This window comes from Dermacentor silvarum, chromosome 3, assembly GCF_013339745.2.
Source record: "Dermacentor silvarum isolate Dsil-2018 chromosome 3, BIME_Dsil_1.4, whole genome shotgun sequence".
Classification (NCBI taxonomy): Eukaryota; Metazoa; Arthropoda; class Arachnida; order Ixodida; family Ixodidae; genus Dermacentor; species Dermacentor silvarum.
In genome coordinates, this window is record NC_051156.1 from 226,607,294 (window position 1) to 226,628,733 (window position 21,440).

The 21,440-nt window shown below is 47.2% G+C and overlaps 1 protein-coding gene across 1 annotated transcript in view; it reads left to right on the forward strand.

Moving 5' to 3' along the window:
• Positions 1-1,322: 1,322 nt before the first annotated feature.
• LOC119445247 (uncharacterized) overlaps positions 1,323-21,440 on the forward strand; it is an 87,601-nt gene continuing 67,483 nt past the window's right edge. Inside the window, exon 1 of the mRNA XM_037709568.2 lies at positions 1,323-1,689. Coding sequence (XP_037565496.2) covers positions 1,590-1,689 — 100 coding nt within the window. The 5' untranslated portion in view covers positions 1,323-1,589. The remainder of the gene's footprint in view (positions 1,690-21,440) is intronic.

A 21,440-nucleotide genomic window follows, 5' to 3' on the forward strand; every position in this document is an offset into this window, starting at 1 on the left:
TGACGCAAATAGTCGCAGGAGAGAAGACCCGTCTTAAATCCTTAGATAGAAGCGGCAAGAATCAACCCACCAAGAACAAGGTGTGAAGGCAGAAAGAGGTAGACGGGAAAACCGCAAGGAAAGACTGATAGGCTTGTTGTTATGGTATGTGCACACCCATATTATGGGGACCACGGTGCTCAGGTGAGCGAACAGTGTCACTTCTAGGCAAACGCTGAATTCTACGCGATATACGCAGATAGATAAAAGTTGTCACCAGTGCATTATTTTTCTAGTTATACTGACACCGCTTAGCTTTTTATGTTCATTTCTTTCTTTTTTTTATTGGGGTGGAGGCAAGATAGACAGACAAGTGCTGGTGCTACTGGCAATTGCACATTGTGCTTTTGTGTTTCAACTGCCGACTTTTAAACCAGCTCTCGTAACCATCATCTTTAGATGTCTATTGGTAATTGGCACAGCGGATTAGCGGGTTACAAGCATCGTAGTGGTTGGTGAGGTGATAAGCACAACAAACCAACAAATCATGAAACGTACGGCCTATACGAGACGCCACTTAGTGCGGTATCATTGCGTTATGACCTACAGAGTTGCGAAATATGCTGGACATTTTCATGGTTCTTTTTTGAGAAGCACGCAGAATCAACACGGCAACATACTGGCACACTACTACAGTTCAGCATGAGAGTCTGCATAACAAAAACAATAGACTGCAGCTTCATTGTAACTGGATTAAATGAGTAGGGTACTGGTTTGGGCGAGCTGATATCTGTATTCCATGACGGCCGGTCTCACACGCCAACTAGGGATGACGAGGCAGAAACACTTGCGCTTGTGTCTGCCTCAATCGTGACGTGTTATTGTCCCCTAGTTCGCGCACAAAACCTGCCGTCATGGAACACTAGATGAAACTATATGTTAGTGATTGTACGAGGTGGCCACTTGGAGGACAATAATGCGAGAGAGAATCTCGATTTCATTTCAGTGTCGCCGGTGATATCGAGTTGAAAGCCGGTCAGTCAATATCACGAGCTCCGTACAGGCAGCCCTCCTCAATTCATGCAAACTGGGCGTGGAAAACGAGGACAGCGAGCGGTGGGAGCGTGAGGATGAGATGGGAACGGTGCTCCCGAGAACGAGGGAGAGAGGACTTCTCAGCCGCGAAGGCGGTGCCAGGCTGTTTCGTCGGGCGCACGGTTGGTGTCGCTGCGCGCTTTTCCCTCGGCGGGAGCACGGACGCAGTTCAAATGGGACTCCGAGCAGCTCGTCGATCGCAGATGGCGCCTGGCCGACCGCCGCGAGCGCTCTGATAGCGACGGATCGACCGCGTTGCACCGTGGACGCGCTTCAAACCGTGCTCACCGATTGCCGCGCCGAGCTTGAGTCGATGTACTCCTGGAGCTAATTTCTTATTCGCTTCGTAGGGCAAACCGTCCGCTGACAGCGTCAAGTGAAATCGATTTTAGAAGTCACCTCTGACTCCCAACGGAGCACGTTATACGGTTGGTGTTCCTTCTTGAAACTTGACGTGTTTGGTCGGTGGACGCCACGTGAGCTGCTCGCGCACGTGTTCTCTGCCGGCGAAGGTGATGCAGATGACGACTACGGTGCAGCACGTTCGCAAGGCGGCGAGTGTGGTGCTGCAGATTTTGCTACTTCATTCCCTCGTGTCCTTCGGTGCACAGAAAGGTAAGCCACATGGGCAAGTAAAAAGCTCATTTTAGTCCGATTATGATGACGCACTCTCCCGATTATCTACATCCGGAGGCGCAACATGATCTTTCACTTCCTCTGCAAGGGCAGTTAGAGCAACGGAAAATACATGAAATCAGAACCGCGACTCTTTTTTTGTAAGGGCGGTGCTCGAGTCTATAAATTTTACTGAAGACTAAAAATTTCCAACGTGCTTAACTTGGCTTCATTTCTTTCTGGTAAAACCCTTTATATTTCACAGGCTATTTCAGGATTACATACATTTTTGCATGGGTCAAGGGCAAAAAAAAAAAAAAAAAAAAAAAACCACGAAGAAAGGAAAGCCTTTACGATCTCCGTACCTTGTTCCGCAGGACATCTGGAGTGAAGAGAAGGGATGTGAATCCGGGAGAAAATCATGGTTTGTCAGTATACCCACACTACACTGTATTAAAAAACAATCACTTTGACGTTAATGAAAGCATCAAAAATTTCACAATACAATCTGTCAAATTTGACAGAAGCAATTTTGATGCGAGTTGTAAGTTCCCGAATTTTATATTAGAACTGAGAAATGTTTGCAATCAATCAGCTGCAAGCTTCGTATAATAAAGGTAATGAATAAGGGGTCCTAAATGAACAGCGATTGACGACGAAGTAAAAAAAAAAAAAGAAAAAGAGAGAGACTAAGAGAACGCTGTCATCTCGCTACGTCGTTTCTTTTCTCTTACTCCACTTCAATAAGAAAGATAAGGAAGAACAAAAGGAAGAGCGGGGATTGGCTTTGTCAAAAAGGATTTCTTCCATGAACAGCAAACAAAGTGCTTGTTTGTCTCTTCTGCTCCGTGGCGTTCTCCGAGGAGAAAGAAGCTTCCGGTTTTTCCTCACCTACGCCCTCAGCGAAAAAAAAAAAAAAAAAAAACCCTTCGCACTACAATAGTAAGTTTTCATAGCAGAAATTTTTATCATATTGTTATCAAGATAAGCGCTTTCGCTTACTGGATCTATATATATATAAAAGAAAAGTTGACTTATAGTTGAAAACTTTTTGCTGGCTTTCACATCGAGACATGGCTATAACGAAGGCATGGCGCGAGGTTTCATTTACGAAGCGCCGAAATCTGACGTCCAGCTTCGGTCAGCGAGCACATACAGCTTTTACCACTCCGTGATAATGGGTGCATGGAACTTGTATTCAGTAGCAGAAAGTTGTTCTCATGACAAGGGAATTGTTCGGAAGAACTCGCCCGTAAGTACTTTTTTTCTTGTATTTTCAAACTTTTCCACATTTTATCGCACGTCGGAGCAGGGGAATAGCCGGCGCTCCACATCCTCGTACATGCATTTAATATTCAAGCAAGAGCTTGCTTGTCAAATCTTGGTTTGAGATTTTCTTTGCCGAAGGCGCATTTGTGTCACGCTAAATATGAAGAACATGCCCAATTTTTCAGCTATGAGTAACAAACTGATCGGGGGAAATCTAGACATATCAACCCAGCACCGCGAATAAACGAAGACACTGTCGTCGTCAACTGTAGCGACTGCTTTTCACCATGAAAATACCGCCTCAACGTCTTACCGAGTGCCTTCTCAACATTACTAGGGATTTCAAACACTCGAGTACAGAAGCTGAGCCCACACACACGCATCTGCCTCCGTTGTTTTCGGCCATGCTTTCGGGCTGAGCGCATCTTCAGATTAAAGGAAAGCAGTTTCCCACTTGCCCCTTCACAAGCCACATGGGTGAGAACTAGTAAACTAAATAGCTACGGTTTCTGGCTAGTACAACTGGATGCCTACGCCACGCCTTTCCCGCGCACACCAGCACTTGGCCCGTGGCGAACGGCAAACGCAACCAAACAAATGCGGGCATTAATATGCCTTACAGTAGCCGCATTCTTTGCGGCCCGGGAAGCAATTACGGGCGCAGTTCGCGTTCCCAGCCCCGCAGCTCACGAGCGTACATTTGCACACTGTGCAGACTCGCTCATTTGCTGTATCGTGTGCGTACGTGTAAGACTCGCTCACACATGCTCGTCTCGCGCCTGCTACGTGCGCATTCAGAGCAGCCGGCTTGCAAGAGTCGCGGGGTAACGCGAATACCTCTCGCGGCTGGCTAACTCGTTCAGCTCTGGCTGGGGGAGCATCTTTTCCCGCCTACTGGAGTAGTAGCTCTTATAATGTTCCTGACGAAGGCAGGCAAGACGTTGGCTTACGCCATCATGGCTCGCGCGAGAACTTGCATGTCTTAGAGTTTGCATGCTTGCACGCGCGAAGTTTATCCTGCAGTCTGAGTGCGTCTGCTGGAAACTGCTGTGAGTACGCGTGCTTGCATGAAAGCGCTGTGGTCTCGTGTAACATAGAAAGTTGGGCCGCTCAATAATAAAGCGGTGGAATACAAGTGTCGCATGCCAAGCCCGCAAGTTGCAGTTCACACAAGCTTCATTTATTCGAGCTTGAGCGGACAGAACGATGCATATAATTCATGAAGTTTCACGCAAACAAGGGATCTGAACCACTTTCTCAATTAGTTTCTCAACTGCGATCGCGCAGAGCGTGACATTGTTATTGGATTTCGTCGTCATCATCATCACCATCAGCCTAAATTTATGTCCACTGCAGCACGAAGGCCTCTCCCTGTGATCTCCAATTACCCCTGTCTTGCGCTAGCGTATTCCAACTTGCACCTGCAAATTTCCTAACTTCATCATCCCACCTGGTTTTCTGCCGTCCTCGACTGCGTTTCCCTTCTCTTGGTATCCATTCTGTAATCCTAATGGTCCACCGGTTATCCATGCTACGCATTACATGGCCTGCCCAGCTCCATTTCTTCAGCTTAATGTCAACTAGAATATCGTCTATCCCCGTTTGTTCTCTGATCCACACCGCTCTCTTCCTGTCTCTTAACGTTACTCCTAAGATTTTTCGTTCCATCGCTCATTGTGCGGTCCTTAACTTGTTCTCGAGCTTCTTTGTTAACCTCCAAGTTTCTGCCCCATATGTTAGCACCAGTATAATGCAATGATTGTGCACTTTTCTTTTCAATGACAGTGGTAAGCTCGCAGTCAGGATTTGGCAATGCCTGCCGTATGCACTCCAACCCAATTTTATTCTTCTGTAAATTTTTCTCATGATCAGGGTCCCCCGTGAATAATTTACCTAGATAAGCGTATTCCTTTACAGACTCTAGAGGCTGACTGGCGATCCTGAATTCTTGGATTTAGGTGTTGTTTATGCCGTAGTCCTATTTTCTGGGGAGCTCTGCATCTATATTCTCGCATCTGTATTCTTGGAAGTTTACTTGCGTAAACTTCCCTAGCCTTATAACAAGCTCAGGACGTCATGTAGCTCAGCAATAGGTGACGGGTTTGATCCTAAGTAGCGATGGCTCAATTTCGAGGGCGGCGGAGCTCGTGCGCTCAAAGAATTAAATGCACGTAAAAAAAAAGAAAAATATACGTTATGTGGCCCTAACTCGTCTGAAGCCCTCCATAGTGATGTCTATTAAATCCAGTTCTTGATTTATGTCGTTAAACGTAGCCAATCAAGAGATCTGTCGATGATTTGAGTAATTTATCAGTCAGTCAATTAACCAAGCAGTATCCAGCAAGGCTTATCGAAGGTACATTTTCATAGCGATTGCTTCGCTGTTGCTCATCTTGCATAATAAGACGCACAGCTTCTTGGGGTTATCGGAAACAACGTTCAACTGCTGTATGCTGCGTCGGGTTGCACGGCGAACTTGAAAATCCTGAAGGAAATACTGCCGCCTACTTGCATCCTTCATCGCACAGTGCTTTTTGATTTCATCCATTATGGCGTTGCCGGCATAACTGCCAATGCCTCAATATATTTTCCAAATTGGGCAGCGTGCCAGATACACCCCCCCCCCCCCCAACTAATTTCTTGTTAAATCAAATAAGCAAAATTTTCGGTAGCATTTTCCTCACAGTTTAAGTCCACACTTGTTCACCAAAACGCAGCCTGCCAGTCCAGAAAATTGCGATTGCAGTTTTTCCTTTACGCACACAGAACACCACGAAGGATAGGCCTGTGATGCTTGTCACTTCGCAAGTCCATGTTGTCCATGCTCTAACCAATTATAGGCCACTGTCAGAACCTTGCTCCTTTGCACGCACTGACCAAAGAAATCACATGCAAGATAAAGCCACACCACTCCTCGTCACAAAGCGCACTCGCAGTTGCTACCTCACTAAAAGCAAATCCCACCCTTGCTTACATTATCTCCCAAAGTGCAGGCTGTTTGTCATTTCAAATAAATCACCGTTTATTGCTTCCCATATTAAGCCAGCAGGTTGTGCTTGTTCCTTATAGATCACGAGTTTAAGATTCCGTACGCTATGGCATGCAATAACTTACAATAACTTGTAGTAGTTGGTCATGAACTCCTCGCCTTATAAGCATATTATGGGGGGAAAAGCTACCAAAAGATATTGTAACCAAGATGCTTGTGACGATAAGTTAAACGCGATATCGAATCCCGGCCGCGGCGGCCGCATTTCGATGGAGGCGAAATGGAAAAACGCCCGTGTGCTTGCGTTGTAGTGCACGTTAAAGAACCACAAGTGGTCAAAGTTAATCCGGAGCCCTCCACTACAGCGTGCCTCATAATCAGAACTGGTTTTGGCACGTAAAACCCCAGAAAGAAGAAGAAAAACAATAAGTTAAAGAGCTTTCTAAGCGCATATTGTCCTTGTCCCCAGCGAAGTGACAATACGCAGCTGTGAGTTCATTTTCACAACTTAGGCATACTGTTTATCCATAAATAATCTTTCTGCATAAGCACAAAACGCCCGACCTGGTCTTGAAGGTTTATGTGAGAGAAACAAATTCTCAGCGAGTTTCTATTCGGGCATCATATACTTTTTTGTCTAGGCTAGTAATCACAGCAAGAGAATGAGACAGATCTAAAGCCAACAAGGCCCAAATAGTGTACGTTTTACGAGGCATAATCCAAATTGTAGCCTGACTGATTTCCCTCAATCATGGAGCGTATTTTCTAGAAGGTCCATGACGCCCTGTATTAGAAAAAAAATGTGGTTGATCCCTCTTATATAGGAATCGGTATAGAACACGAAAGTGAAACGTGTCTTCACAGAAGTAGTGTAATGTTTATTGCACATTGATATATAATGTCTATTGGTGTTTTGTGGCTAAAGCGCCCTTAGGCGTTGATGCACCCACGCTGACGCCTGGTGGCACGTCTCCTCCATCACGACTACCAACGTCGATGACCATGAGCAACCGTCGTGCATATGGAAGCTGCACTACGCTGCACACGCTAGCACAACGCGAAAGACGAAGCACGTAACTGACACACTAATACAACGCGCAAGACAAAGCACGTAACTGAATCGTCACCGAGTCAAATCAGCGCGTACAGCGCGTCGTAATTGCAGCCTCCGCGATCAACTTCAGAAACATTTTCAGAGCTAATTGCGGAGGCCACGCTCCGCTGTGCTGAGTACGGTGAACGCCACCTAGGTGGCGTTGGTAGTGCTTCTTGATGCCAGCGTCCCTTCGAATGCTGGCATCGAGGCGTCGTAGTGCTGAGACCACCGAAGCGTTCACTGTCGGTGCGCGTTAGTAGACAGTTTTAGCAGAGCGTTCACGGTCCGCTCCGCTCAGACCGTCGTGTCCGAACGATTCGCGCAGAGCCGCTCAGCGGAACGTTAGCGGGAGCGCTAATGCGCGTCCGCACAACGCTCATATCGGCAGCGGAACGAAGAACGCTGCCCACGGTCCGCTACGAAGCCATTTGAGCGGAGCGTTAGGGTGCGTCTACTGGTTGCTTTGCCGTTTTACAGCCGCGCTGAGCGCGCGTGGCCGGCGTCTCTGGCAGACGCACTTGTCAAACAAGCCAAATCAACGCAGTTCATGCAACCAGTGGTGTGCGTGAAACGTTAGCGGAGCGGAGCGTAAGCAACGCTCTGCTAAAACTGTCTAGTGTCATAATGCAGTACTTCTCTTTTCTGCTCGTAGGCGGCGGCACCGCCCCGAGCAAGAGCGTGGGTACACGGAGGAGTGTTAGATATATAAGGCGCGTCTGTGTAGCTCTCTGCAAATGCGTTTGTGGCGCAATGGGTTAAACGCTCGGCGATCTATCGTCGCGGACCGAGAGGTCGTGGGTTCGATTTCCAAATTTTGCATGTTCGTGGAACTTTTTCTTCTGGTTTCTTTCTTTGTATTATGTTCTATGACGTATTTCCGTGACGGAAATACGTCAGTGAAGTCTTGGTGGACCCCGGCATAAAACACTTTCGTGTTAAAACCGACATTACTGTAGTTGTACTCGTACAAGAAAGAGTTGTTTTCCAAGAGCTCGTGTTCGATTTGCAATCGTGCTTCAGATATAACGCAACATTACAGATTGACGTTGCTCTGTGAGCAGTGAAATCGAAGCACCGCTCACTGGAACTGGATTCGGCCAATGAGGTAAAGGGTCCACCGTGAAGCTTTGTCCCGGTTCTAGAAGTCCAATGGCCAGATGAGCTTCCACGCCGTCTTACTTCGAAAACAAAGGTGCTCGCACATCTGGCATCGCCGTGCAACGTATCGCGTCGCGCTCCTTTCAAAAGAACGTTTCAGCATGGTGCGATGACGATTCGTTACAACATCCAGGGCCGTAGTCAACGGCTCTATTTCAAGGCCACGAATTCGGCTTCATTTGTAGTGTTAGTTCGCATTATAATCATGAAAATATTATTTATTATTGTGATAGCAATTATATGGACACTCCAAAGCGGATTTCTGCCGTCGGCGTCGCCGTCGTCGTCGCCGTCGCCGTGAGGTTCCGTATGACGTCAACGGCGATGAAATCGTCACCGGGCTCCAGACGCTTTATGTGCGAGTGAAAGGACGCGAGGAACGCGCGCTTTCCCAGGGAGCGAACGCACGTCGAAGAGAAAACGCGCGTTCTGCGCCGTGCTACCTGAAGGGCTGCAGAATTAAGCGTCTCTTTCCTCCTTTCCATATGTAGAGAGCAAACGCAACTTTTTCCCTTGCACGAAAGGCTTTGGGGGGACGGGAGGGAGGGAGGGGAGGCGACGTTTAGCTGCGGCACCAAAGGCGCATTTATATAAAAACGTCGCGCGCGTTCGGTGCGAACGCGGGCAAAACGCCGACGGCGTCGACAACAGTTCTGCGCGTTGCTGGTGCTGCTGCATGTCCAAGTTTATACAGCTGATAAAGCTACTATCATTACTCCGTATAGCTCTCTACAAATTTGCTATCGCAATTGATGCTTCGCCTTTCGGGTGAAACTGCGACCATTTTTTACGAGTCATCAAACAACCGCCCGGGTTTATTACTGGTCGTTTTTTATTCTAGTTAATGCGGCAATTACATTATCAGGGCGGAGACGGAAATATAGGTACGTTGGTAAAGCTATCGATGAGCACGAAACTCGCGGGACGAGTTCCTTCCACTTGAAGAAAGTCAAGCCCGATGTCGCACTCTCACCAACACCACCAGCAGCACTTAAGAGAACGAGCAAAGCGTATGAAGTACGAGACCTCCCGATATAATGAACAAATAAAAAAATGAAGAAAAGCCGGACTTTGCACCATCATGTGCATGAGCGCCAACAAACAATTAAGGGGTCTGAGAGGCCTTAAATGAAGGCGAGGCTATAATAAACCCTAAAAAAAAAAAAACTGAAAAGCAAGCAAACAAGATTGCGCAAAATATTATTTGAGAACCAGTGTAGGTGAGCGAAAATTCCAAGCCAGTGATGAGCCATTTCAATAATTTTTAAAATACGTTCCACTCATGACACAAATTATTATGCAATTTTGATAGTAATCTGTCAGAAGATTTAGCGAAGGAACTCTTTCGCGTAAGGAGGATAAGTTTAGGGCCTCCTGTTGACAAAAACAGAAGCATAATAAAGCTGACAAAAAGGTAATATTGTGAAGCAAAATCAATTATCACAGCTTCACCATAATTTTAGTTGCCAATGATTTATGCTTTGATATCATTTATTTACTATAATATTCTAACTATATATAATTGTCCTCGGAGTATGTGCAACAATTTTGTTATCATGGTTCTCACTACTGTGAGAGTAAAGGATGGGAGAAAAAGAGCGGCGGCGCCCTAGACGGTATACAGTTGCATCGCGAGGGGGAAGGCGGAGAAAAGGAGCGTGTTCAAGGCCAGCGCTGGTATCGACGTGGTAGAGGCAACGGGTCCCTTTGTAAACATTGTAGCCACGGTGTTCGTCCGATTGGCGCAGTCGAAAAAACCTTGATACATGTGCGTGAACGCTACAATAAAAGGTTGCAGAGAATCCCTAAGCATATTCTTATGAGATGAGAACGCGAAAGCGCTTATTTTGGCTAAATTGTTGTTACGGAGTTGTGCTGCAAAGTGGTGTTGCCAAGTTGTGTTATAAATAATGACGCAATGTTAGAGTCCGAATTGTGTTTATTTACATGATTTGGTGCAATCAAACTGGTGTCGACCCCACTTTACATGTCCTCTTCAATTTCGTCGTCGAGGCAGTATGCATAACAGGTCTCAGGTATATCGAAGTATTACGACTGCCATGGCGTTGTGGGTGGTGTCATTTAACAGTATCCGGTGTCGTCATCCTCTTAATTCTAGTTCCGGTGACGGCGTACTTGCGTCGGGGTACATAGATACTATCATCGCCTTGTGATTCGAGTAGTAGGTGGGAGCATACATCACATCTCGCGCCATGTATGTCCCGGGACGTTGGTGAATGCGAGATCGATGCACGTACATCTCGACGTGGTGATGGCCTCAACGGGCGTCTTCGATGTGAGACTGAACTCGGCACGAATGCGGCGAGGAACGATGGGCTAGCCGGCGTGTTCTGATTGAAGTCCCCTACCACCAAGGATTTACGCCCACACAGCGCAGGCTGAACGTTCTTTCTGATGAAACCCGCCGCTTCCTTCTGCGACTTGCCGGGCGCCACGCACACCACCACCACTGTGGTGTCTTCGAACTCACCGTCCATCTCACCGTCCGCCCCGAAGCAGTCCCCGCACTCGACCGGTTTGAGCTGCACATCGTCCCTGGCGTAAATTGCCTTCTCGTTGCGCAGTGCACACAAACTTGTATCACTTGATTTCGCGCTTGTCATCACCCGACATTCACGTTCCCTTGGATGTCTACCTAGCCAGGAAATGCGGCCGTGGCTACCACCGCATCAACGGCGCCAGTTCCGGTGGCAGAGGTCACGTGCTTTCCGGACACGGCTTTTGCGGACGCCTTTTGCAGACGGCAGCTGGGTGCGCGCTTTCGCCGACCTAAGCAAGAAACGCTTTCACGTTAATAACAAACTGTGCGGGGTGAGCGCTAGGTGTAGTAAAATGTAGGGGCAGGTGCAAGGGTTGCTAGAGACGCCAGATGCTGGCGAGTAGGAACAGGGGGCGCTGTATGAGCGAAGGCGGGTTGTACGGTAACAGCCTGGGTATATGTCGCCGGCGGCTTCAAGGTGTCACAGCTCGCAAGGCAGGTCATGGAGGACAGCTCCTCTGATAATGTTGCGCATGCCTGTAGTCGAAGGCTGAGGTTGGATGACGGGAGGATAGGACAGTCCATGTGCTTCGAGCTCTTTGCGTCCCGAATCAATATACTTAGGTCCTTATCCGAGGAAGGACGTGTGTGACAGGCGTCTGGCTGTAAACGGATGACCTGCAGTTGTTGGCAAGCCGCCATGACAACGTCAGTGGTAGTGAGATCCATGACCTCAAAAGTGTCAAACGCGACATGTCTAATTCCTTTTAGGAAGCGACGAACGCGACCGGACCCGTTCATAGTGAAGCCAACGCCGCGACAAAGGGCGAGGACGTCTTCGATGTGAGAAGTCTATGTCGCGATCGCCAGGAAATTGCATGCGTCCATCAAGCTTTCTCTTGGCGACTTCGGTTGGAGTGTAGAAAATGTGCCGAAGCTGCTGTTCAAACGCAGACCAGTCAAACAAGGTGACCAAATGGTTGAAAAACCAAATCTTAACAACGCCCGTGAGGTAGAAAGCGACGTTGCGAATCTTGGGAGAATCGTCCCACCGGTTAAATGAACTCACTCCGTCATAATTGTCCAGCCAGTCTCCAACACCGTCACCACGGAGACCAATGAATATGTTTGGGTCGCGCTGCCGGGTGCTGACGGTCCATGAGGGAGCGGTCGGTTGGCCATAGATGTGGAGGCTGGAAGGTGCCGGACATTCCTCTTGGAGCATGGCGGTGGAAAGGGGAGCAAGTGGCCACCGAACGAAATTCCAGGGAAGTTCGTAGTCGTAGAGGACCAAGGGACCAACATCACTCTCCACCACTTCTAAGACTGCTGTCACCTCGACGATTCATTCGGCGGGGCCGCAGGCTGAAGAGAGTGACGTTGGCGATGATGATGAGTATATATTGATGAGAAAGCTGAAAGGTGAATAGAATGCTCACATTTGTATTCTCCAAAATGAGCAATAGCACGAGGATTGTTAGTAAAGATTAAATCCTCTCATTGGTACCACACTCACATGGATAGAAAAATGTACATATCTGAGGAGTCTGCAGTGTGCCACGAAGCAAAAGATAATAACACTTACGTGGAAATTGTACTAATAAGCGACAACCTCTGGTGACCGAGTGGTTTAAATCTGGGCTAATTTGTGCATGTATAACACTGTTTCGAGCATAACGAGACACAGAAGGAAGGATGGACACAAAATAGGGATGTTTCGTTTTCTTGCACTTAATTGTCTTTCTTATACAATATATGATAGCAACGCTTTATTTTGGCTACGTTTCCTGACAATCGTGCTGCACGATACCTGCCCATACATTATGTTTCGGTAAATTTATATCCCCGAACACAACTTTTAAGGTGTCGAATTGTGATAATTTTATAATTTATTAATCATCATCATCAGCCTATATTTATGTCCACTGCAGGACGACTAATAACCGTAATAACCGCCGTCACTCTGAAGCCGTAATTTGAGCTGTAAAAACTTCAAAACTTCTACTGCTATTGGAACACTAAAACGAATTATGTTCAAACTGTTTGAGCTTGGATCTTACCGACGTGCACTTTCTTTTTTCGCAATAAAAGTATTATCCCGGTGTTTTATTTTATATTATGACAACTGTGCAACAAAATGCTACAGCATAAGACAAAATTATAAGCACATCGCGATCATATTTCCAGCTATTCTCGCTCGTATAAATAGCATCTGCTAGATATATTTTAGAGCGCAGCTGGCCCGTTCCTAGGGCGAGCGTGGGCGTTAGCGAGCGAACGAGCGCAACAGCGGATGATGAAAGAGCGAACGCGGAGCGGCAGATGAAAGACGCGAGCCGTGAACGGCGGAGACCAATGAAAGCGGCTCCTTGAGTGACGTGCGCGCGGGAAAGTAGTTTCATGCGGACCCGCCCGACCACTCGATGCGTCATAAGCCGGACCGCTCGTCTCGTACTATCGTCTGCTCGCGTCAGCTTTCGCTCGCGCTTGTTTCGTTTTTATTTATTTATTTTATTTATGAATACTGCAACCCTAAAATAGGGTTTTAGCAGGGTGGGTATACATTTGCTAAATGTACAAATCGGCAAAACAAATAAATATAAAACAAGTAAGGCGAGTACATGCTTTCAGACAAGACAACGGTTTGCAATAAACAGGCATAAGGGCATATAATGAAATCAGCGCTACATTCAAGCTGATCACGAGTGGAGAATCACTACAGTGATTGAAATAAACAGCAGGAGCACATGTAATAGAATTCAGACACTCACTACTGGAGCAGTGCAGCAAAAAGGTTCAAGGATGACTGTGAAACAACTTCGTTACTAAGATTATTCCATTCTGTAATTGTCCTAGGGAAAAACGAATACTTGAATGTGTTATTACGGGTGGAGAATGGGGTTATTGTAAAGGCATGCCTCTGCCTTGTGGCATATCCTGCGGAGAAATGAAGTATATGTGATAAGTCTAACTTAAAATAACCTTTAACTAACTGAAAGAAAAATTTCAATCTCAATACTTTATTTCTTTGTGTAGGGGTTGGGAGGTTGGCTTTTGCTAATAAACATGTTATTGAAGAACGGCCAAAACTGTTATAAATAAATCTAACAGCTCTCTTTTGAATTTTTTCTATTTCGCTGATATTTTTTTTAGTGTGAGGGTACCAAATTATGGATGCATAATCTAAAGAAGGTTGAACAATTGCCTTAAATGCAATAAGGCGAACGGCGGGAGTGGAGAGCTTGAGAGCTCGTCTAAGATAAAATAGTTTGTAATTGCACGAGCTTATTACCGCGTTAATATGTCTCGTCCAGTTAAGGTCATTCGAAATCCAAAGACCAAGGTACTTATAGTGTTGTACCTCCTGCAAAAAAACATTATTGGCTGAATATGCAAAATGAAGAGGGTTACGTTTGTGAGAAATTTTCATGAAAACAGTCTTTTTAAAATTAACTGACATCTGCCATTTATTGCACCAACGAATGACCTTTTGAAATGCTTCATTTAAATGAATCTGGTCTTTATGGTTTTCTACTTCTGAGTATAGGATGCAGTCATCCGCATATAATTTGACTTTTACAGGTATGTCATGTGATATATCATTGTGATATATCACAACAAAAAGAGAAGGGGCCCCAGAACGGAGCCTTGGGGGACACCCGAGTCAACCGGTACTGTACGAGAACAATGATCATTGAAAAAGACGTACTGTTTTCGATTCGAAAGATAACTGGAAATCCAATTTAGAAGCTGGGTATTTTTAAGAATTAAATCCAATTTGAAGAGTAATTTATTGTGAGAGACCGTATCGAAAGCTTTAGCAAAATCCATAAAAATTGCATCTACCTGTTTTCCGGAATTTATAGATAGTGCGAAATCATGAACTGTAGTTACCAGCTGGGTACAAGTAGAAAATCCTTTCCTGAATCCATGTTGTGAAGCTGACAAAATATTGTGCTTATCTAGAAATTCTGAAATATGCTTATGTATTATATGCTCAAGTAGTTTACAGGAAGTTGAAATTAATGAGATCGGCCGATAGTTAGCAACACAATGGGGATTTCCACTCTTATGTAGGGGCTTCACTTTAGAAGTTACCCAGTCATCCGGAACTTGACCATCTTTGAGAGATTTAGAAAAGAGAATTGTTAGGTACTTTGAAACCCATTGTGCATAGCGTTTTAAGAACTCATTCGGTACTCCATCAGGACCTGAAGATTTTTTAACATCAAGTTTCAAAAGCAAATTCAAAACTCCCTCTTCACTTATGACAACATCCGATAGGGGTTGCTTGGTTTGGCCTCGTTCGCACTTGTTTCGATTGTTATGGTTTGCGATTGTTTTAATCTGATTGTATGCGCGACACGAATTGTGTAGTACTTTCTGGAAGCCAAGCGGCACCAGCGATTACACTGGAACATTTGACGAATCTTGTATAAAAGCCGACGCACTTGACCCGCACATGAGATTTTCGACGATTGCCGACTCTGCTACGTGTCTCTCTCAAATTCTTTGCCTCGATATATCGCGAAATGAAAACACGTATAGAGCTGCGCTCAAATTTCGCATTAGGGAGTATCGTAATCGTCATCGAATTTTTTTATTTCCCCAAAGAACAATGTGACGAACTCTTCTATATCGCTGCGGGAAATGGCTAATGTTCTACAGATTATTATTATTTCTAATGTTGACTTATCTGAGTTGATGCACTTTTCTGCCGAGCCAGATCTTGTCGGTCCCGGAAAGAACCAACAGAGAGTTTTGGCATATGTAACAATTTGCTAGAAGCGTTAACTGAGACTATATACCTGAAGGCGAACACGCACGCGCCGTCACGTTCCATAAACCCAATGCGTTACTTGCGTTATAATTGTCAAATCACATTTACGCTGCTATTTGGCAATGGTGCATTCGACCCGCGTGCCCTGACCTCGTCGATACGATGACTTCTTTTTGTGAACTACTCCACATCACCTCGCGACGAAAGAAAACGTGATGTATAAGAGCAGTTATATAAACCAACAAAATTCAGTGCGCCGAGCACTTCCGGCACGGCCAAAGGAAGCGGCACAAATCGTAGCAGGCGCCCGAATCTCTCCGTTCGATGTGTTGAGTTGCAGTGCGGCGATGAATAAGTGAGTGGAACCCGTCCGCAATTTTCTTGGCCTCCCTCCTTCGAGAGTCGGTGCTCTCTTCTGTTGAGGACATCTACAGCGAGGGCGCAGGTGCTCGCGTGACGAGGCAGCATTGACCGCGTGCGAGGCCGAAAGCCGCTTTGTCCGTTGCCTATTTCTCTGCCCCGTCTCGCGTTCTCCGTTTTGGCTCCGCGTTGCTCGTCCTCGAGTGACCGTTACCCGAATAATATAAGCCACGAGCTGTTCGCTGCCGCAGTGCTCTCGATCGAGGCGTACGTAAACGGTTTGGTGGGCAGTGTTCAACTCTTTCGATGCCCTACGTTTCTGGAGCCTAACTTTCAGGGCTCTTCTGCAGTATAGCTCCTGTATACAGTGTCACGTGGTCGGCTCTGTCGCAGTTTTGTCCCCAGCTCTTGAGACTGCGTAGGCAGCAGAAGCTTTCGACGCCGCGGTGTTATCCATTCCGCTTACTGCACCACGCCGCCGAGGATTTAACATCCGAGCGCTCAATGCTTGAAATGCTGCGCAAGATTAACGGAGAGAAAAGAAAAACACAGAAAGGACAGAAATTCATCATCATCATCAACCTATATTTATGTCCACTGCAGGACGAAGGCCTCTCCCTGTGATCTCCAATTACCCCTGTCTTGCGCTAGCTGATTACAGCTAGCGCAAGGTTCTTTCCGGGACCGACAAGAGTTCCGTCTTTGCGTGACCGCCTCGCGTCTTAAGGTCTAGTTCATTCTGCATTTTGTCCGCAAAGCGGAAACAAGGAAACATTAGAACCCGCTTTATTCAGCTGTGTAGTCCCATCAACTTCCTGGCGTCTTCTGAGCCGTATGTTGAGTGCGTCTCAATGCACATAGCAGGACACAGAATAAGTTTAATAACTAACGTTTGTGAGTTGGGGCATTTGTAATGTAAACAAAAACGTGGTTCTGCAGCTTCGAGAGGGCGGCCACAAAGGGCTATGTACCCCTTTCTGGTGCGGCTACGTGCACGTGTCATTGAAAATTTTAACAGCGAACTTGTGCTTCTCGGAGAGCAAGAGTTTCTTCGACGTCGGCCAACGCGATTTGCGATATCAGGAACAATCGTGTGTCGTTGCCCATGCTGCAATGTTAGTCAGACCTACGTATTGCATATAATTTTTCGTGCTCGTGAAGGCTTCCTTTGTTGACCGTCCTTGAAAATTCTATTTGTGCCCTTGGACATTCTATTCCCGGACTTTACTTCAAACAGTTATGTACAATATGGACTTCTTGTAGTATGTTCCTTTCTATTAGATAGCTTTTGAGAATTTTGTTATCATCCCTCTTGTCATGTCGCTGTCGCGAAAGGCTGATCTTTGTTGATTTGATATGTTCTGTTAAGTCTATTAAACTACTTTTTCCGACCTTGTGCCGCTGCCCATGCTGCATTGTTTCTCATATCTGTGTGTTGCCGAACATTTTTGTGTTCGCGACGGCTTTCATTGTTGACCGTCCTTGAAACTTCTGTTAATGCCCGTGGACATTCTATTCCTGGACTGTCCGTTAATGTTCTGTGCAACATGAACTTTTTGTATAGTATGTTCGTTTCCATTAGTACCTGTTGAGAACGCTATGTTTTCATGTCTTTTGTCATGTCACTGTCGCGAATTGCTGCTCTCTATTGATTTGAGATGTTATGTTAGGTCTATTCTCTTTCCGACCCAACGGCACCCAGCAGCCACGCGAGACCCGGCAAAGTCAGCAACGAAAGCTTCGCTTAAAGAAATGCATGACCGACAGTCGAATCGAATCTGCGCCTTGGAGAACAGCAGCCCGATGTTCTAACTACTGCTTTTTAACGCGACAGCGTTAAGGGCCCCGTGTGGCAGAAAATCCGGTGTCGGCGACGTTGTCCGGCCAAGAAAATCATCCCGAACCACGCCGACCACTCAGGCCCTCCACGTGGCGCAGAGGCGCTAGTAAACTAATTGTATTTCTCAAAGTAAAATGGGCCAGAAAAGTCGTAAACTACGACTTAACCACAACCTACAGGCATGATAGCGTCGGATTGTAATTTGAAGATACGAGAGAACATAATTGTGTTACGCGGAAACTCGAACACAAACCCATCTTCCAGCTTTTCTACCATTCATACATCGGAGCGCCCCAGTCGGTGGTCCACGCCATCCAGATGGCGCTCGCCTCCTCGGCAGCGGCAAATATTCGGAACTAGATGAGGCATGTGTATGCTGCAGCAAAGATCCGGAGACCACTCAACACATCCTATTGGAATGTGAAGGGATTCACCCAGTGAGAACTGTAGGTAACGTACGCCTTCCAGAAGCCCTTGGGTTTAAAGTGAACGGAAGCATCAACCGATCAGCAGTCAAGATAAGCAAGAGGCGTTTAGAGTATTGGAGGGGAAAAATCGGGGACGAGACTGCATGATACAACCTGGTTTGATCTCTTAGTCATATGTACAGATACAAGGTAGATAAAAACCATGTATAGCATACCTGATATAACCACGCAGGCTAGGTGACTATTTGTCACCAACCCGTTTCAAAAGGGAGACCATTAAATCATCATCATCATCAGCGGCGCGCTGAGGCAAAGGTGCAGAGAAAAGAAAGCTGCGGTCGCCGGAAAGCTTGACAAACAGTCAGGGATCTATGAATGCTATCGCGTTCTACTCTTAAAGGCGAAGCTTACGTGTCCTCGAAATTTTTTGAGTAGCACGAGCACCGAGTGACACTCTTGTTTTTCGCGCAGCAACTTCCGGTTAGGGACCGACTTATATTTAATTGTGGTTTGCCACAGAGGTGGGAGGAAATTCAAAATAAATCATAAAAAATAAAAAAAATTATACTTCCCTTCCACACCGTGAACATGGTAGAACAGCGAAGCTGTGTTAGTTACACCGAGTGTTACATGTGCATGTGTTGCACGGGATGCAATTGCGTAAACACAAGTAAACACAGTTCTACAACCACAACTTAGATTGAAACGTGTCGAGGCGAGAAGAGGCAGGGACTTCCGACGCTTGTGGACGAGTGTCCAGTTCTCTGGTCGAAACCTGCCGAGCTGCCGCCAGAAGCATCGGCTGCAGTCACGGACACCGCGCGCGTTCGGCGCGAACGCGGGGAAACGCGGACGGCGTCGGCAGCAGCTCTGCATGTTGCGCGTTATCCGAAAGGGCACGCCGCACAGAAACACTTTATACCCATTGCCTCTCCTCCTCGCACCCAGTGTGGCCTCTCATTGGTCGCCTCCCCCCCCCCCAGCGCGCACTCTCTCATTGGTCGCCTCCTCTCCCAGCACGCCTCTCCTCCTCTGATGGTCACGTGACCTGCCCTACCCCGGCGCGGTTCTCATCCTCTCCTGGTCACGTGACCTGCGTGACACCGGCGGACGGACGGACGACGCAGCCTCGACCTGTAACAGCTCCGCTGTTAACAACGGGTAGATATCGATGGTTCTACTTATGATTGACGATTCCAAACAGAGGATTAGTACAGTAATGAGCTAATTAAGGGTCAGCAATAATTAGAAACATTTTAAAGAAAGACTAACTGCCGTACACCAAAGCACACATTCGTACACTTTAGATACCCACCGCATCAGCACAGGTTCCCGTGAAACTCCAAGACCAGAAATGATGTCACGAGGGGTACCCGCTCATTACTAATTAAACTAAAAACAAGCTAATTGGAGCTACACACTACCTGACACAGAGTGAACGCCTGCCCAACACAGAAGAGGGGTGACGCGTCACTCCCTCCTCTCCCAGCGCGCACCTGCTCCGTCACTGCAACAAGCGCCAGCTGCACGCCGGCGCTTGTTACATGCTCTCACATCAGCGGTGGAGGGGCGCGTAAGGTGTGATTCGTGTGCCGTCCGCTAGGAGACCACGCGTCGCGCCCTCATCACCCTCCTTCGCTCTCTCGCCCGCTCCTTCATGCGTGGCGGTTTCCCGCCTGTTCCGTTCGCTCGCTTTTCTGAGTTCGGTTTCCCGCCCTACGCCTGAGTACACCAACGCCGAGGTGCGAGTGCCACTAGCAGACACCTCAGTCAAGGATTAGGGTCGTTTCTCATTTGTATATAGTCCAAGATCGCATGCATACTCCTCTCATGCCAAAGCTGACAAGCTCTTTGAGACGTTTAACGCATGCATCCCGTGCCAGTTTCTCGTGTTCTTTGCTCGTGACGGCTCGCGCTCGGAGACACCGTGTCAGACTGTCCCTATCTCCGGGACCGGCCCACATTCCCCAGTACTTTCCTCGTAGTACATAACGCTACGTAGAAACTGTGCGATGTTATATCACTTTCATGATCGACCTATAGCTCGAACAGAGTTTAACGCTTCATCGCCGGAGGGTAAATGTCATCGTCTTTCTACATACAACACATGACATAGTCATAGGTATTACACGTAGTCGCTGCTGACGTCGCAGTCCGTGTTTATGTCGCCTACGCTCGTACAGTACCTATGTAGAGAACCCAACAATCGGCATGTCGTAAGCTCGCGTCGGACGGCCGGAGTAGAAATTCGATCATCGTCACCATCGTCTTGATGCTGTCGTCACACGCACTGTCACAGACCCCGTGAACGAGGCGCAAACGCCGGACCAAATTCCAAAGCCGACTTATCAGCTTCCGAAAATAATCCCACGAAAACAAGACAATTAAGAATGGGCCCTCTGGTGCGCCAGCGAACGCCGGTTGCTGTCCAAAGACCGAGTCAGAGCCCAGAGTTGTCGAAACACAACAAAATATATTCTTCACACAAGGCAGTTACACACACACGTGCACACTTAGGCTAGACACAACACAATACAATTCAGATGGGTATTAACAAACACAAGAAAATAATTCACGACAAGCACTAAGAATCCAACACGTCAATTAGAAAATGAATAAGTTGAAAACTAAGTGTCCAATCATATTCACCGTGCTAGTCCTCGAGTCAGACGATCGGCGTAGCTCGGGGCAAATCTCGAAGGAACTTCTTCCGGGAATGCAAACGCTCGATGAACTCGTCGACTAGCTTGCCGGGGAATCCTCTTCTTCCGCAGACGCTCAGTCTTCACGTTACATCACTTCACCGGTGCGGACTGAACTCCTGAACTCCCTTAATTCCACCCTCTGATTCTCGCACGGCGGTTATATAGCTTCCACAGGCGTTCTCGAACCTTCCCATCGGAGTCGTGATCTCGTAGCATGGCCAAAGCCTGGGAATCTTCGAGGCTTTTCTCGTGCCTTCGACCGCCGCTGTCGAAGCGTTGTCGAGGGGGGGGGGGGGGGTTGATACTCATCTTGTTGGCGCACGCTCACGCTGTAGTTATCTATCTCGACTAGCCGGGTGAGAAGGTGTCTCGGCGCGCGCGTGTGCTCTCTCTCTCTCTCTCCAGTTAACGTCGCTTCGTCGATGCTCTTCTAGACGTCTAGGCGCCGTTGTTCGGGTTGCTGTTTGAGGCATATGCGCTCTCCCCCTCTGTTTAAGTTGCCGCGGAGCCGGCGTGTTCATTTGCTGGCTTGCGTGACACGCGGCGCGCGCTTGGAATACGCGCTCTTTTGTGACACACACGCACGCATCAGACGCATAGCTGTTCCTCTTACAGAAGCATGTTGG